General features: G+C 37.2%; 1 protein-coding gene across 1 annotated transcript in view; it reads right to left on the reverse strand.

The window, feature by feature from the left end:
• Window positions 1-17,674, reverse strand: part of RYR3 (ryanodine receptor 3) — a 305,744-nt gene that overhangs the window by 242,281 nt on the left and 45,789 nt on the right. The window contains exon 2 of the mRNA XM_087921834.1: window positions 15,350-15,469. Within this exon, the coding sequence (XP_087777960.1) occupies window positions 15,350-15,469 (120 nt within the window). The remainder of the gene's footprint in view (window positions 1-15,349; window positions 15,470-17,674) is intronic.

Here is a 17,674-nt window from a genome sequence, read left to right on the forward strand (position 1 = left end):
TTACATTCATGGCTCTCAAGCTTTACCTATTTCTGTCACTGTTGACAATTGCTCCAATATACAAACACCCACAGAAATATTCTGTTTTCTTCCTTCCTATCTTACCTTCTTCTATTTAGAAGGTGCTGCTGGTTCCATTATGTTTGTGTGCCCTTTTTACATGGGCTTATACTCCATACCCTTGCAACTTTTGGCAGCATTCCCAAACAGAATTGAGGTATCTATTGATAGCTTGCTCTGCAAGTAAGCTATAAAGAAGATGAGATAACAAACATCAGCTTCCAATTTGTCTTCAGGACTTGGGACTATGCCCATTCCATCATCCGTCCTTCAAAAAAAAAAACCCTCTAAGTATCAATCATGACAACAGCTAGAGTGGATGAATCCAGTTCATGCAAGCTTACATTAAAGAACAAATTACACCATAATGTCAAATTAGACCCATAATTTGCACTGTGAAGCCTTGTATAGTGATATGAGAAAGGAGCTTCAAACATTTGTGCTTGACAGATCAGTGTCCCAAAAATGCTTTTTCAAAAGACAACTGGACTTTATTTTTCCCTGAAGACATTTTGTTTCTCATGCAAGAAGCAAAACTAAAGAAGCTTCTTTCTTTTTTTGAAAAAGTACCTTTGGGACAACCATGAATCTCCATAACATTTGATAGCTCAATCCATAGCACATTTTCACAACTGCAATGAAAAGAAAAGCTTTCGCTTCACTATTTTCTTCACATTCTAAACAGCAGACATGGAATCAACCACAATTCGTACAGATTCAGTGTGGCTTACTCCATCCTGCCTACACAGTAATTAGTTATTAAAACAGCAACAATTACAACATCAGATTACGTATCACCCAGTGGTGGGATTCAATTTTTTTTATTACCGGTTCTGTGGGCATGGCTTAGTGGGTGTGGCAGGGGAAGGATACTGCAAAATCCCATTCCCTCCCCACCCTACTAATCTGCTTTCTAACTCCGTTCTCCTGTGCAGGACAACCAAAGAAGACCCAGTTAATCAGCTGGGACTCAGGAGGCGGGGAATAGATGGGGGTGGGACCACTCAGAGGTGGTATTTGCTGGTTCTCCAAACTACTCAAAATTTCCACTACTGGTTCTCCAGAACTGGTCACAACCTTCTGGATACCACTTCTGATATTACCCCATCCCAAATGGCTCAACACTCTCAAAACATGCAGAGAAGGAACATTTCCAATACTGAGGGACAATAATGAGAGATTAAGGGAAAATAGTCTGCAGATCTCTCAGTTTTGTAAAGCAGCAGGGACAGCCATCTCTTCTAACTCTGGGATTTAGATCTCTACTGAACCAAATCACCCTTCCAAAAACTTACCGTGGATGGACACTAAAAGAAGTGTTCAGAGATCAAATGTATAAAAATTAAAACACAGACTGAATCTTTTAAAGCAGAATGACATCCACTTGGGGGTGGGTGGGTAATACTAGGAAATATAAACAGTCCTCGACTTATGCCAAAATTAATCTCAAAAATTTCATTGCATAAAGATAGAGGGAGAATTTACAGACTCTATTAATATAAGAAAAGGCACAAGACAAGGATGCCCATTATTTGTTTGCTATTTGTATTGACTCTGGAAATGTTGAATAGAAATATTAGAGAGGATCCAAATATAAAAGGAATGAAAGTCAAGAAGGAGGAATTTAAATTGCAAGCCTTTGCGGATGATTTGGTTTTCATTCTGGAAGATCCTCTAGAAATAGCTGTAAAACTATTGGAAAAGATAGAGACGTATGGTGAGATGGCTGGTTTGAAAATAAATAAAGATAAAACAAAGATTTTGACAAAGAATATTCTATTAAAACAAAGAGATGAATTGGCAGACTTATTGAAAATTCAAGTTACGAACAAAGTTAAATATTTGGGGATACATTTGATGTCAAGATGTACCACATTGAAAGAGAATAACTATATTAAACTTAAACAACAGATAGCATCTGATCTGAAGAAATGGGAAAACTTACAATTGTCATTGATAGGTAGAATTTCAACAATCAAGATGAATATTTTACCCAGAATCTTATACTTGTTTCAAACAATACCAATTAGTCTTGGTAAAGATTATTTTGAAGAATTAAATAAAATTGTGTTAAAGTATATATGGCAAGGTAAGAAAGCGAGAATAAAATTAAAACTTCTACAAGATGCTAGAATTAGAGGAGGATTTGGCCTTCCGAATTGGGAGTTGTACTACTAAGCTGCAAATTTAATGTGGGCTAAAGAATGGATAACATTAAGAAAGACTAGATTGTTGACATTAGAAGGACATGATTTATTACTGGGATGGCATACTTTTCTGTGGTATAAGAGAGCTAAATCGCAGGGCTATTTTAGAAAGCATTACATACGGGAGTCTTTATGGTTGAATTGGGAGAAAATTAAGAAAAAATGTTATTTGAAAATCCCAGTCTGGTTATCAACTATTGAAGCTTTTTCTTATCCTGTAATATATAAGAAGGAACAAACAGTTAGATATGGGGAAATATTGGATGAAAAGAGTGAACTTAAAACGATGCAAAAACTAGAAGAACAAGGCATAAGGATGAATTGGTTCTCATATGCACAAATACACTCAAGGTATCTTAAAGATTCTAAAATGGAGGGATTTTATAATAAATTGACTGATTTAGATAGGATTTTGACAGGTACTGATGAAAAAGTGATTAAAAAATTATATAGTTATTTGCTGGAAATTAAATTAGAGGAGGAACAAGTTAAAGAAATGATGATTGTTTGGGGGAAGAATTTTGGATATGGGATTGATTTAGAGAAATGGGAAAAATTGTGGTCTCAAAATTATAAAATGACAATGTCAACAGCATATAAAGAAAATTTGTATAAGATGTTTTACAGGTGGCATTTCCCCCCGACAAGAATAGCAAGAATGTTCAAGAATAAATCTCAAAAGTGCTGGAAATGTCATCAGATACCTGGCTCATATTACCATATGTGGTGGACTTGTGAGGACGCTAGAAAATATTGGACTAAAATTCGCATATGGTTGGAAAAAATGACAAAGAAACATATAGACTTGAAACCAGAGATTTTTTTACTGGGAATTTTACCTGATACATATAATAAAAATTTGAAGTACTTGATTGTAAATGTATTAACAGTGGCTAGGATTGTATTTGCTAAAAATTGGAAGAGTGAGAAAATTCCATCAGAGGAAGAAACTATTAAGAAAATATTGGATTGTGCTGAAATGAGTAGATTGACATTTGAAATTAGAGAACAAGAAGATAAACAATTTTATGAAGTTTGGGATCTTTTTTTATCAATGGTTAGATAATAAAACATAATAATAGAATATTTAGACTTAGGATATAATGAATATATTTTTTTTCTTTGATATTATTTTTATAAAATTTTACTGAGATAGATTTGGTATGATTTATGATTTGCTGTAAAATAAATTAAGTAAATTATAGTTATCTCGTTAAAGTATGAATTAACAAAATTATAGTTAAATGATTTCTTACTAATGATACTAGGTTATACAATTGTTGATTGATAATATGAGTTATTATGTAATATAACTATAATGGCGTCTAGGAAACGGATGCACAAAAAAGTGGTAAACCAACCGATACACTGTGTGTAAATCTATGAAGGAGGATGATGTTTTTATGTTTTATGTTGTATGTTTTATGTGGTTTTGTTTGTTGTTAAAATCAATAAAACTTTTTTTTAAAAAAAAAATTTCATTGCTAAGCAAGATAGTTGTTAAGTGAGTTCTTTCCCATTTTCTAACCGATCTTGCCACAATTATTAAGTGAATCACAGCAGTTTTAAGTCCAGGGTTTCCTGTATTTTAATTAGAAATACCAGAAAAAGCAAATAATCAAACAGCTGGCCTGATGGGAAAAAAAGAAATCACTGACTGATGCTTATCCAGAATTTTCATCAGTTTCTCAGATAGGAAAGAAATCAGAATAAAATGACTGAAACTGCAAGGATTTTCCTACTCATATATGCTTAGGATATTTTTACCAGATTTTTGATAAATTAATCAATATATTGCTATTATTTTAATGAAACACCCAATATTTGAAGAAGTTAAGCATTTTCTTTTGTATTATGAAGTTTTCTTAAGGACTGATGAAAAGTGTAGTGACAGAGAATATCTGATCAGGCAAACTTGATTTTAGGATTACTTGAGAGATGATTAGAGAGTAATTAAACTGGAGCTCAATTATGATCACATCAAAGAACAATATTACTTTTAATTTGTTTTAAAAAGTTGTTCAGGACTATCAAATAGTACATAAATAAGCATGCAATTTAAAATTGAAAATAAACTTTAAATTCTTAATTTTTTAATTAAGAAAAAATAAATTTTGTTTTCTTTGAGATTGTCAGCTTTAAAATTCAGCTGCCACATTTTTTTTAAGAGAGTTGGAGGAGTTGAAAAGTTCAAGGTTTATGAAGTGTAGAAGTGGGAGGAGAGAAGGGAGGAGAGAAGGTGGATTCTGTGTAACGTGCAAAAAAAATTTCACTTGGGATGCCAGATCTATTTCTAAATAAATCAATTAGAGAGAAATGTCTCGGAGTGATTGATATCATGCATACTTTCTGGATGCCTTACATTGATAAGACTCCACTATCTTTTTCGCTCCTTGCCATCCCCACCTTGAAAAAAAAAACTGTTGGTTATATATTTTCTGGAACAGATCAGATGTTAATGGAGGTAACAGGCACAAAAGACAAGAAGAGAGAATGGATGGTGTGTAGGATTCACCCTAAGTTTCTATCCACTTTCCAGCCCTCACTTGTGAGAACTCTTCACCCAATCTCAAAAAAAAATAATCACATTTACTGAAGATGAGACATGCATTGGGATTCTGTTTCAATTTTAGTAGCATATATTTAAATGAAAGGAATATTCCTTCTTCAAAGAAAAGTTTAATATTAGAACAATCTGCCAACAGAAGGTGTAAGATTTTAGAACAGTGTTTCTCATCCTTGGCCATTTTAAGATATGTGGACTTCAACTCCCAGAATTCCCCAGCCAACCAGGAGAATTCTGGGAGTTGAAATCCAAATATCTTAAAGTTGCCAGGGTTGAGAAACATTTCTAAAGGGTTTCACAAAGTTTTTCACAATGACTAATTTTAGGGATATTTTAGGTAATTTGTCACATTTACACATTTTGTCTATTAAAACAGTGTTAGATTTGCTTTCTAATTTGCATTCAGCTCCTGTTGTTTCACCAAATTTGATTAGTAACGCTTCTTTCAATTGTCATGAAAATCAAATCTTCAGAAATAATTTGCAAGGTTAATAACATTTAAAATTACAGAAAACATAAGAAAGAAGATTGAAGGCTTTGAAGTTTCTTATACAAAGTACTGATTACGTGTGGAGAGTTGTTGGGATCCTTTTCTCTTTGGGGCTGGTTGTTTGCCTCTTTTGCATAGTCTGTAGATATTGTTAATGTCTATGTGTATTGATGGCTAATTTGTCAGAGTGCCAGGCTTCGCGAAACTTGCTAGTGTTTTTTGACTTGGCCTGGTCTAGGATTGTCACATTTCCCCTATTGAAACTATGGTTAAATCTGTCTATATGTTGTAAAATTGAAGAATGTTCATCATGTCTTCTGACTAGTTTTAATGAATGCATTTTGCCAGTCTTCTGCCTGTTTGTGCTACATAGTGACTGTTGCGGTTCTTACATTATACGTTATAGATGACTCCTATTTTTACTTTTGTGGTTGGTGAGTTTTTTTGTTTCCTTAGGATATTTTGAAGGGCTTTAATTGGTTTTAGCACTGATGTTTGGGTAATGAAACATCTATAAGAAAACAAGTAAGCTCAAGAGCATTTCAACCTGAGCTAAAATATTCTCCTTTATTGGTAGAACATATTCTAATTGCATTTCTCCTCAGAGTTCTTAAGAAACAGAATAATACAGATTTTAAAAGTTGTATTAGAACTGTCCCAAAGATGCTTTTTCAAGAAGCAACTGGAAAAACCAGAAAGTCCAGTTGCCTCTTGAAAAAGCACCTTTGGGACAACCATGATCTGGCTGAATTAGAATCTCCATAGACTTGTATTAGAACTGTTTCAGGAAATCAGATATATAGTGGCATGTGACAGAACCACAATAAAATATTTTACATCTCCTTCCACTATAATGATCTCTAAAAAGAGAGTTTTGTCAGTCCATAAAATGGAATGTTGAACATATTAGGTACCATCAATGCATAGTGATTATTATTAAAATCACCAGGGAAATTACTTCAGGTTGTGAACAAACATTTTGATAAAATATATTTTGACAGATTAATTATTCTGCCATCTGTGGAATAATTAGAATGAATTGTAACTACAACTGTATTGGCAGCCGTATCCTCTTAATGTCATTGATTTTAATATAATTTAAGTATATGCCTAACTATGCCACAAAAGTCAACGTGCCTTCAAAGTACTAAGATCAGTCTCAGTGGTGGCCATTAAAATTAGCAAGAGACCATAAATCTAATTATAAAATTACCATGAGCAGATAGGAGGATTGATATCCCAGTTATATGATGAACATACAGGCAGATACACATACATTCACAGACACACACAAAGGCACAATTTGGCCAGACGCAATCTCCATTTAGATTCCAATAAGAATCTAGGTGGAGATATATGCTATTAAGAAATATGATTTTACTTAATGTTATGCTATTAAGTAATGTGATTTTAAAAAGGAGGGCTTTAAAGGCATGTTTAAACCAATTTCCAGTTCAACTATTGGTACAAGAATGCTGTACAATATTATATACGGGCATCATATTTATTGCCCTTTAACTGATTTAGTAAAAATAAATATTAGAAGGTAGGGCATAGAATCATATGGCTAGATTTCCTTATTTATTGCACTGCACTGCAACAAATATCATTTGAAATAAACAATGTAATCTACAAAATCAACTGTAACAATTGCAGCCAATTCTATGTGGGACAAACGTCACATCAATTAAAAACCAGGGTCCACATCAATTAAAAACCAGGATTTAGCAGTCAAACACCATGACCCTAAATGCTTAATCTCTACCCACACCAACACCAAACAGCACCAGTTTTATCGGAGAAACACAAAAATCATCAGCCACGCTACCACTTACCATGCTTGGGAGTTCATTGAAGCCTGGCACTCCACAATTCCATCAATAGACACACTGACCTACAACCAGCTTGACCCCTTAGAATCAAAATCAACTGCACAACTAACCAGAGACAACATCTCTCCTCAACCAACCCATGCAAGCACCTGCCAATCAGCATTCTATTCCCAATGACCCTCACCTGAGGTAACCTCCTCTTCAAAAGACCCATTACAAGACTCCTGATGCCTCACACCTGACCCATTAAAAGACCCTCACTTGACACACTCACAAACCATCTTTTCGTATTACAAACAGTGCTGTCATAACACTGATGCAAAGCAGCAACAAAATAATCCAAACTTGTTTTGCGTCAAGTACTTTAACTTAATTTATTTAAATAGATTTATAAATTAATAAACAGAAGCAATTCAGTGATAAACATAGTTCTCTCTTAGAAGGAATTTCCCTTGATTATTTATACAGTATTCTTGAGTGAACTTGATAAATTTAAATTAAATGGTTTCATTTTCATGTATATGAAAAAGGACATAGTTGTAATAAAAAGCAGATTATATTTAGAAAATAAACTTTTCAGATATAAGTTCCACTCTTCGTGCAATTTGAATCATGGCACAGATGGAGCCAACAACAAAGCAATTTAGAAGTAAAAATAACATAGATATTATCTGTCCGTAAACAATAATAAATGCATCACTATTTAAAGTCATAACTTTAGGCAGCCACAAAGTTTTCATTTAATTTAATAAACTAGCATAAATTAACTGCTGAATTTCATTTCATAGAATTCAAGAATAACACTGTCATTAAGGCATAGACATGGACCATTTTTGATAGGTTGCAGGTTTCTATGAAATATAAAACTTTACCTTTTATGCATGAAAAAACTGTCTTCCATTTTTAATAACAAAGTCACAGTTATGAACTTTTAAGTACTAGTTTTATTTTCATTACAGGGAAAATAAGCTGAGCAGCTAGAGAGGTTTCACATGAGGCAGGATATGTTTTCTTGCTAATGCAAACAAGCTTTTTGACAACTTGATTAGTAGCTTTGAGAAAACTCTAATTCCTAAGTTCCCTAAATTTGTTCATGGAATAGCTGGAGGAAAGTTAAATTCCTAACTGAGATCCAAGGAACCTCTACTTCAGTATTTATAATTGAAAATAAGAAATATATGTATATAGACAAAGCCTTTTGCTGGTTAACAATGACCTTTTGTTGGTTAAGCAACATCATGCAAATACAGAAAAGGAAGGTAGGCCAAATAAATTAAGGCATGAGGTTGAAAAAAGAAAAAAATATATAGCTAAATTTGGTTTATATTAATATTGTTCACTATGCATCTCTGAGTCTCTGTCCTTGAAAACCATGCTTGTTTCTACCTCATCTGTATATTGCTTTTTGTTTGACTCACCTTATTCTTTTTGAGAATGCCATTAATTCAATCTAACCACTAGTGTTCTGGCTCCCCCCACCCTCTTGATCTATTCATTCTTTCCTTACATAGTGGCTGTGCAATTTGCTCCCCAGTTATTCTTTGTAATATGACTGAACCAACTTTTGTTCTTACATTGATAGCTTCTGTCCATAGGAATTGTTCTCAGACTCTGCAAGCCGTTTTCTGCATTGCCAAACTTCTGAAAGCCAAAGTCAGATTAGTACAGTTTTCAGAGATAACTTTCTTAAAAGCAAAAAAAAAAAAAAACAGCCTTTCTTACTAGTGCCCTCCAGATATGGCACTTGGCCATTTTGGCAGCAATAGACAAAGATTGATATTTAATATATCTGAAGGAGATCAGATTGGAGAAGATCAACCAAGAAGTTTCATATCACTTGGAAAATGACCGATTAAAAGATTAATTTAACACCAGGCCTTTAGCATCGTTCTAAATCATTTCTCACTGTCTCTGTTTCTTGTGCTGCATCATAGATGACTTCAATTAGACTGCAGCATTTCTTATATACTGAGTCAGCTGTTACTGAAGCTAAGCTTTAAGTCAGTGATTTTTAAAAAGAGTTTATTTTTGGCAGAAACAATTCCGTGGACTAAAAAGGCAAATAAAAAAGAATAAAACATTTTTACAATACCACATTAATTCTTAATTTATGATTAAACTTTATTTGAGAAATGAAAGGATATTTGATATAAATCATTCACTTTGATACTAGAAATCTGCTGGTTTTTTTATCTATGCCATGAAGCTAACCTAGAAAAAATAACTCTTGTCATTGGTATCTCTATTTTAATATGGAACAGTAAAGAAATATCTATATATATATATAAAGTGAAATGCTACTCATGCATCATCACAAAATTTCCAGAACCGTAAAGCCTACAAACCTGAAATTTGACATGTATGCTCCTCTTGGCTTCTAGGTGCTCACTAAGAAAGGATTTTTTGAAATGACCATCACAGCATTAGTATTTCATATATTATTATTATTGACACTCTCTGATGCCAAGGAGTTCTACTCCTCCTCCCCACCTGAAAAGAAATCTGTTCCAAATGCAAAACACAAGCAGAGGAGTTTCAGTTTTAGTTTCACAGCAGCAACCAGCTTTAGTACAGAAGAGTGAGCTAAACTACACCCAGGCTCCTTGCTGTCTCCTTCTTGCTCACATAGCAAATACCGTTTTAGTTTCCAAACAGCATTCAACTCTCTCACACACTGATAGGACACTAGCCAGATGAATACCAATGGATGCTGGTAGGCAGAGGCAGAATTTTTTCCCTTATTTTTCTCCCCCAAAACTAAGCCCGACCATAGTTTCATAGTGAAGCATGGGTATTGAGCTAGTATAATATACAAATATTACAATTATTTATTTACTTCCATTTCAGGCTGAAGAACATGTACTACTTCAGCAAGAAGACATCATTTAATAACTCTTGTGTAATATTACTATGGATATCACAGTTTGTGATTTGATTCCTACCCTCATCCCAATTCCATCCCAATTCCAAGAATAGTTTTCTTTGTAAATTTCCAAGGGCACTTTCCTTATAAATTTCCATGTAGCTCACAGGATAGTTTTCCATTTTTGAATTGCAAAATCAGCTGTCAAAAAAAACCTTAATTTTTGTGAGAACATGACGCAGCAAAACAACTCAGGATTTTGCATGATATATGTTCTATCACCAGAACAAAAGCAGACTCGAGACCGGAGTTGAATTCAGCTCTTTATTTAACAATCAAGTAACTTCAACTAAAGACGAGCTGCGGCAGCCCTTTTTATAGCGGCTGCTCATGGGTCACAACCAATGGCATCTATTTAAACTTCCTGCCGCTTAGGCGGCCAATCGGGTTTGTTGTTAACGATCAATCATCCAGCGATGGTATCTGTCCTATAGGAATGTAGTATTACAAGTCTGTAGAAACAAGTACACTACACCCCCCCTCTTGGTTTGATCCAACGTTACGTGTGTCCTAGTTGACCTGCGCAGTTCAGTCTCTGCATTACCTTCGGCCGGTTGGGTCAGGTCCATTGTCTTTCTCATTCTTCTCTCTGGAACCTCCTGGAAGGACGATTCAGCCATGCCGCTCCCGCCGTGCCTCCTTGGGTTCGTTGGATGGGTGCTGCCATTCCCTTCTGATGTGTGCGGGCTGGTAGAGTTGGTTTGGCTGCTCCTTTCCTGGATTTCCTTCAGCTCTCTTCTTTGGACTTTGTCTATTGGTAAGTAGTTTTTGTTTCTTTGTAGGTGTTCAGTTTCTGGTTGGTGGTTTGTTAAAGGGAAGTTTTCTTTTCTTTTGTTATTTAATGCCCCCCCCCTCTGGTTTTGTTATTATTGTATGTTTGTTCTTGTGGATGTGACTTTTCTGTGCTCTGGGGTGTGTTAGTGTTTCGTTCAAAGTATCGAGACCGTAATTGATCAATGTGTCTTTTCCATGATCTGCCATCTGATGTTTCTAGCTGATAAGATTGTGGGCCTGTGATTTGGGTGATTTTGGCCGGTAGCCACAATGGTTCTCCAGTAAGATTTTTTGCGTATACCAGGTCGCCTGGTATAAACATGCGGTACTTACTTGAGGAGTCTGGAGGCTTTTCGGAGTTGTAGGTCGGCTGTAGTCTGTTGAAAAACGAGCGTAATTTTCTGCCCATTAATAGTTCAGCTGGGCTCTTGTTTGTTGATGTGCATGGTGTTATATGTTGGATGGTGAGCATGGTGTTGATTTTGTCTTGCATGTCACCTCCTTCAATTTTTTCTAATGCTTCTTTTGTGTAACGAATCATGCGTTCCGCCCTTCCGTTCGCCGCTGGATGAGCTGGCGCTGTCAGAGCATGTCGTATTCCTTGTTCTGCGAGGAATTGTTCAAAGGCTAAGGCTGTGAACTGTGGCCTATTGTCCGATACTACTACAACTGGTAGACCATGGGTGGTGAAAAGTTTTTTTAGTAGTTTGGTGACAGCTTCCATCATTGTTGAGCTCATTATGCTGACTTCTAACCAGTTCGAGTATGCCTCAATGATGATTAAGTATGTATACCTCTTTGTAGGTCTGGCGAAGTCTATGTGAATCCTTGACCAGGGGCCTCTGGGTGTCTCCCAGTCAAGGATTGGTGCTAAAGGGGGGGTAGGTCTGGACGACTGACACGTACGGCAAGTTCTTACCCAGGTTTCGATGTCCTTGTCAATTCCTGGCTACCAAACGTAGCTTCTGGCCAGGGACTTCATTTTCACCATGCCAGGGTGTTACTCATGTAGCATGTTCAGGACATCTTCTTGTAATTTTGGTGGAACAACTACCCTATCTCCCCACAAAATGCATCCTTTTCCAATTGACAGCTCAGTTTGGCAGTTTTTGAAAGGTTTAAAAGTTTCATTTTTTATGTTTTCTGGCCAACCCCTCTCTACCCAGTTCAGCAGCTGGGCCATTAGTGTATCTTTAGCAGTTTCCCTTGTGATGTCCGATGCGGTGAGTGGTAGGTTCGATATCGTTTCAATTTGCAGGGTAGTTGTTGTGGGTGCTGGGTCATCATCATGGTCTGCTAGGGGTGAGCAGCTTAATGCATCGGCGTGGGGTATGGCTTTTCCTGGCCGGTGGATAAGTTTGTAATTGTAGGCTGCTAGAAATTCCGACCATCTTGTCATTCTTGGAAACAGGATGTTTGGAGTGGCCCTGTCTCCTGCCAAGATTCCAAGCAGTGGTTTGTGGTCGGTAATTAAAGAAAATGTCCTACCATAAGATATTCGTGAAAACGTTTTACCCCCGAGATGGCAGCCAAGGCTTCTCTATCCAGCTGACTGTAGTTTCTTTCAGCTTTGGTTAACGTTTTGGAATAAAAGGTGATCGGTGCCTCTCTGCCATCAGGAAGGGTGTGACTAAGTATTGCGCCTTATGCCGAAAGGTGAAGCGTTGAAAATGACAGTCAGTGGAAGCATGTCGCTGTATTGGATCAATACTGATTTAGATGTAATTAAGTCTTTAATTCTTGGGAACGCAATCTCTTCTTGTCGACCCCATTTCCAGATAGCTTTTTTATCGAGTAGTCTATGCAGTGGTTTCACAATTGTTGCCTTCTGTGGCCAAAAAACATTATAAAAATTAATGAGTCCTAAGAATGCCTGTAAGTCCATTTTGGTTTTGGGTCTGGGTGCTTCTTTAATCGCTCGTATTTTTTGTGTGTGGGGGGGTGGATTCCTGCTTCATCAATAAGATATCCCAGGAACTCCACCTGATTCATGGCGAGTTGGCATTTTTCTTTTTTGACTTTCAGTCCTGCTTCTCTAAACTTTTGCAAGACTGCCTGCAGCCAGTCCTTCAGTTGTTTTTTATTTCTGGCTGATATTAACACATCATCGAAATAGGGGATTACCCCTTTTAGTCCCTGGAGGAGATGTTCCATCAGGCTTTGGAAAACGCCGGGGGCCACGCTGACACCAAATTGTAATCTGTTGCATTTAAAAGCCCCCCTGTGCATTACGATAGTCTGTGCCTCTGCTGTCTCAGGATCAACCGGCAATTGTTGATATGCCTGTGCGAGATTGAGCTTTGCAAAAAATTTTCCTTCCCCCAACGAATGCAAAAGATGTTGGACTACTGGGACAGGGTATGCGCTCTGCTGTAATGCGTGGTTCAGGGTGGCCTTATAGTCACCGCAGATGCACACGGACCCATCTGGTTTTACGGGGGTCACAATCGGGGTTTCCCATCTTGCATGGTCGATTGGCTCTAACACCCCTTGTGCGATGAGTTTGTTCAGTTGCTCATCGATCTTTGGCTTTAACGCAAACGGAACGCGTCTGGCTTTTAACCTGATGGGGGCTACGTTTGGGTTTAGGCTAAATGAAATAGGGGTCCCACAGTACTTGCCTAAGGTCCTGTCAGAAACGTCTCGGAATTCTTCCAACAGGTCTTTTTCCCAGTCTGTTTCAGCGATGCTGTTGATTCCTGTCATTTTGATTCCCAATGGCGCGAACCATTCTAACCCAAGTAGGCTGGGGCAGTCTCGGTCAACAATGGTCAGAGGCAGTATTTCAGTGTGTTTCTTGAAATTTACCTTAAAATGTCCCAATCTGACTACCGGGATTCTGTTTCCTTGGTAATCTTTTAACATCAGACTTTGCTCTACGAGTTCTTTCCGTCGTATGTCAGGTATCAAGTTTTTTATTGTGTTCCATGATACCATTGACAAATATGAGCCAAAGTCCACTTCCATTTCGCAGGGCTTCCCTTCTATCTTGACATTTATTCGAATCTTCTTGGCAGCTGTTGCTCTGGCATTCCCGATAATAAGCGTCTGATGTGTTTCTTCTTTCTCGTGGAGTCATTGGCTTCTATTTTCCCGGTTCCATCAACTTCCGGTTTGCTTCTCCTTAGTTCTGGGGGGGGTACTGCCTCTCCTCTTTGGACTATAGCTCTTTTTGTTTCGGCAGACCCTTGCAATGTGCCCCCGTTTTTCACAGTGCCTGCAGATGGCATCTAAAACACGGCACTCTGTACGCGGGTGATTCCCTCTGCACCCTGCACATTGGAAATCAAGTTTTCTACTTTTCCTTTCTTGTCAGCTTCGCTCTGATTGGAATCTGTTTACCTCCTTGTCTTCTTCCGAGTCGGTTGATGACTCGATGTCTTCATGGTGGATAGTTGCAGTGGCGTGTTTCTGGGTACCTTCCACTTTCTTCTCTCTATTCTAGTTTGGGCTGTTTGCCGTATTCATTTGTTTCATTTTTGCTGCGGATTTTTTTGCTGCTTCGGCTGCGGTTGCTTCAGCGATGGCTTCATTAACAGTAATGTTGGGTCGATTAAGTAGTTTGCTCTGCGGGGTGGCGTCTCTCAATCCGAGGACTATGCGATCCCTCATGGCTTCATCCATGTTGAGGAATTCGCATGCTCCCCCAATGTCCCTCAGTGCTGCTACAATGTCACCAATACTCTCGCCTTCTTGTTGATCCCATTTGTAAAATTTGTGTCTTCGAATGAGGTTCGATACAACAGGCGCTTAATGGTTTCTCAGCATTCGGTTCAGGTCTGGCCATGCCATCTGTTTGACGTCGTTTGGTTTCGCCAATGCCTTTGCCATCTTAAAAATGGTCGGGCCACAATATGTCAGGAATACAGCTCTCTTCCTCTGGTCAGTGATTCCTTGTAGTTCGTTGCTTTCCAGGAAAATCAGGAACCTGTCAATATAGGATTCCCAGTCTTCTTCGGCTGGGTTGAACGGTGCAGGTGGCGAATTGTTGCCGGCCATCTCGGCAATTTCTCGGCTTCTTTTGGCCACGTGCTACGGTGTTTGTTCCTTCGATCCCACCTTTGTCGCCAGTGTTCTATCGCCAGAACAAAAGCAGACTCAAGACCAGAGTTGAATTCAGCTCTTTATTTAACAACCAAGTAACTTCAACTAAAGACGAGCCGTGGCAGCCCTTTTTATAGCAGCTGCTTGCGGCTCGCAACCAATGGCATCTATTTCCTGCCATTTAGGTGGCCAATTGGGTTTGTTGTTAACGACCAATCGTCCAGTGATGGTATCTGTCCAATAGGAATGTAGTATTACAAGTCTGTAGAAACAAGTACACTACAATATACACCTCCTACAATAAAAATTCTAATAACTGTTTATAGATTAATGACTATTCATTTATTTATTTATATTGATTTATACAGTTGTTCACTTCTCCAATGTGATTTTGGGCAGCTAATAAGAATTAAACTACATTCAAATTAAATTATAGTAAGAAAGGAGTCTTACTTTAGCTTCTGAGGTTGGTTCCAAAAAGCAGAGGCGATTTCCAAGCCCCTCAGCTGCCAGGCAGAACTTGCGCTGTTCTTTATGAATGTTGGCTACACACTGAAGTACAACTTCATCATCCTGTCATGAGATACAAGAAGCATGTGAACAAATAGGAAATATTTGCAAGATTTAGATCAGAAATGAATTGGTTCATTTTGACAAATCTCCAGACAAAACATTTGTTTAATACTGGCACTGTATTATATATATTTTTAACATAAAACTATATGAAATTTCAGTTACATAGTCCAGTTTTCATATTGTTATGGGGAGAGGTGTCTATGTCATCAAAAATTCAAGCATTCCTTCCTTTTAGCTTCCTTTTTCCCCCCACCTCATCCCATTTTAAATCCTGGATCCCTAACAACAACAACAAAACTAGTTTGAATATAATGCTAATTCTTTGCAACTGAACAGGAGTAATTCCTATAGGATCAGAGAATAATTGTTGCTAAAACCAAACAGCCAGTGGACTGAGTGAACAGAATAAATTCTCCCTTCCCCAGATTATCTCAGGATCTTCCTCAGATTCAGTGGGAGGCAGAATAAAAGGGAGGCAGAATAAAAGGGAGCTGATAGTTGCTTGACAATTCTTGAATGTCTTTATATATGCACTTTTGTGGATGTCTTGAAGAAAAAAAATGGGTATGGCATGCCAGATGAGTGAGCAATTCAAAATGATGGATATTAAAGATGTCATGGGCAGAATGCTTATGCCCTAATACAGCCCAAGGACAACTAATTTCTTTTGCTCAGGCCTCAAAAAACCTTATATTTCTAAGCCTAATGCCTCTTATACTGCTATATTAAGAAATAACAACAGATCTGGTTTTCCTATCTGAGTTGGTTAATCTTGCCATATTTTATTTGCTATTAACATGTGGAATATAAAAACATTATCATCATCACTTATCATCCATTTTTTCCTGTGTTTCAAATGCTAAAATTCATTCTACTGCATCTGTTATTTGAGTGTTATTTTTATATAAGTCACACAAATGGATTTTACAGCTATAAAATATTGCTTACAGGCTTGACAATAACCTCAGTGGATATCAAGACTAAAAACTCCTTAAGAATCTTTTCCAAATACTACAGTTATGCCATTTTCTGTGTTGTACAATACATCTTTGTCCAGAGCATACAGTACTTACAAATGCAAGCTTATGATTGGAAGACAGATAGCATATCTGATGCTTTCTTTGACACCATTAATAGCCTTACACTTTCTGAAATGTTATACTCTGAAAATCATGCAGTAATGTAAGTATATGTGCTTGATTGATTGATGGTGGAAAGTATAAATGAATAGAAGAACTGAATATATTAGAAAGAGTATTACATTTTTCAGAATTACTCTTCTTTCCCAGAAAATAAAATTGTAGCTACATCATATTTACTTGAAAATATGACCTGTACATTATATAACCACTACAGATATTCAACATTTGACATTTGGAACCCAGCTGATATTCAGTATTATGCAGGTATATATTTACTTTTATTTAATCTGAAATGCGGGTGTATATTTATTTGTATTTAATCTGATAGACAGACTTTATTGGATTTGTTATTTTGCATTAGAAAGGCAAGGCAATTGCGCTATTTATGTAATCAAAACCATTGATATCATATTCCCATTGTCAGTCCTGAAGCCTTTTTGAGAGCATTTTTAGGGCTGCCACACAAGGCCAGTCGGAGCTAGTGGGAGGTAGAGATAGCTGGACATGTGTAACCAAAATAGCTTACTTTCCTATGGAAGCCAAGAACAGTCTACCAGGTGTTGGAGAGGTGTGGACCTAAACCAGCCAGGATTGGTGCTGCAACCTGATTGGATTATGTGATGGACATGTGACCTGGGGAAAAGAACTTTGGAGTTTTGATTTGGGTGGGGAAAACCTCATATCCTTCAGAGTCGGGTTTTCCCCAGATGTGCCAATATGACCTGCCTTGGAGTTTTGATTCCTTTGGGTGTGTTAACTGGAACCGTGATACCCATCAGGAATGTCTGAGACAAGTTCAGATGCCTACAATAAACTTTGTAGTAAGTTTTGTATGCTCATAGTCATAGAAATAACTTAAGGAGACTTTATGAATAAGATCTACACATGCAAGCTTGCTTCTCCTATTGATAAAAGCAGGTATACACCCTTATATATCATTGAATTCTTTGTGCACATTGTGGTTTCTTTCCTGGAATGGGTACCTTAATTGTATTAAGCTTACAAAACTGTACATGGAGAGCTCTTCTTAAAGTGTGTTTGGCACAGGGTGGAATTTTCG

This window comes from Pseudonaja textilis, chromosome 1 (assembly GCF_049901715.1).
Source record: "Pseudonaja textilis isolate UNSWEBS1 chromosome 1, rPseTex1.2, whole genome shotgun sequence".
Classification (NCBI taxonomy): domain Eukaryota; kingdom Metazoa; phylum Chordata; class Lepidosauria; order Squamata; family Elapidae; genus Pseudonaja; species Pseudonaja textilis.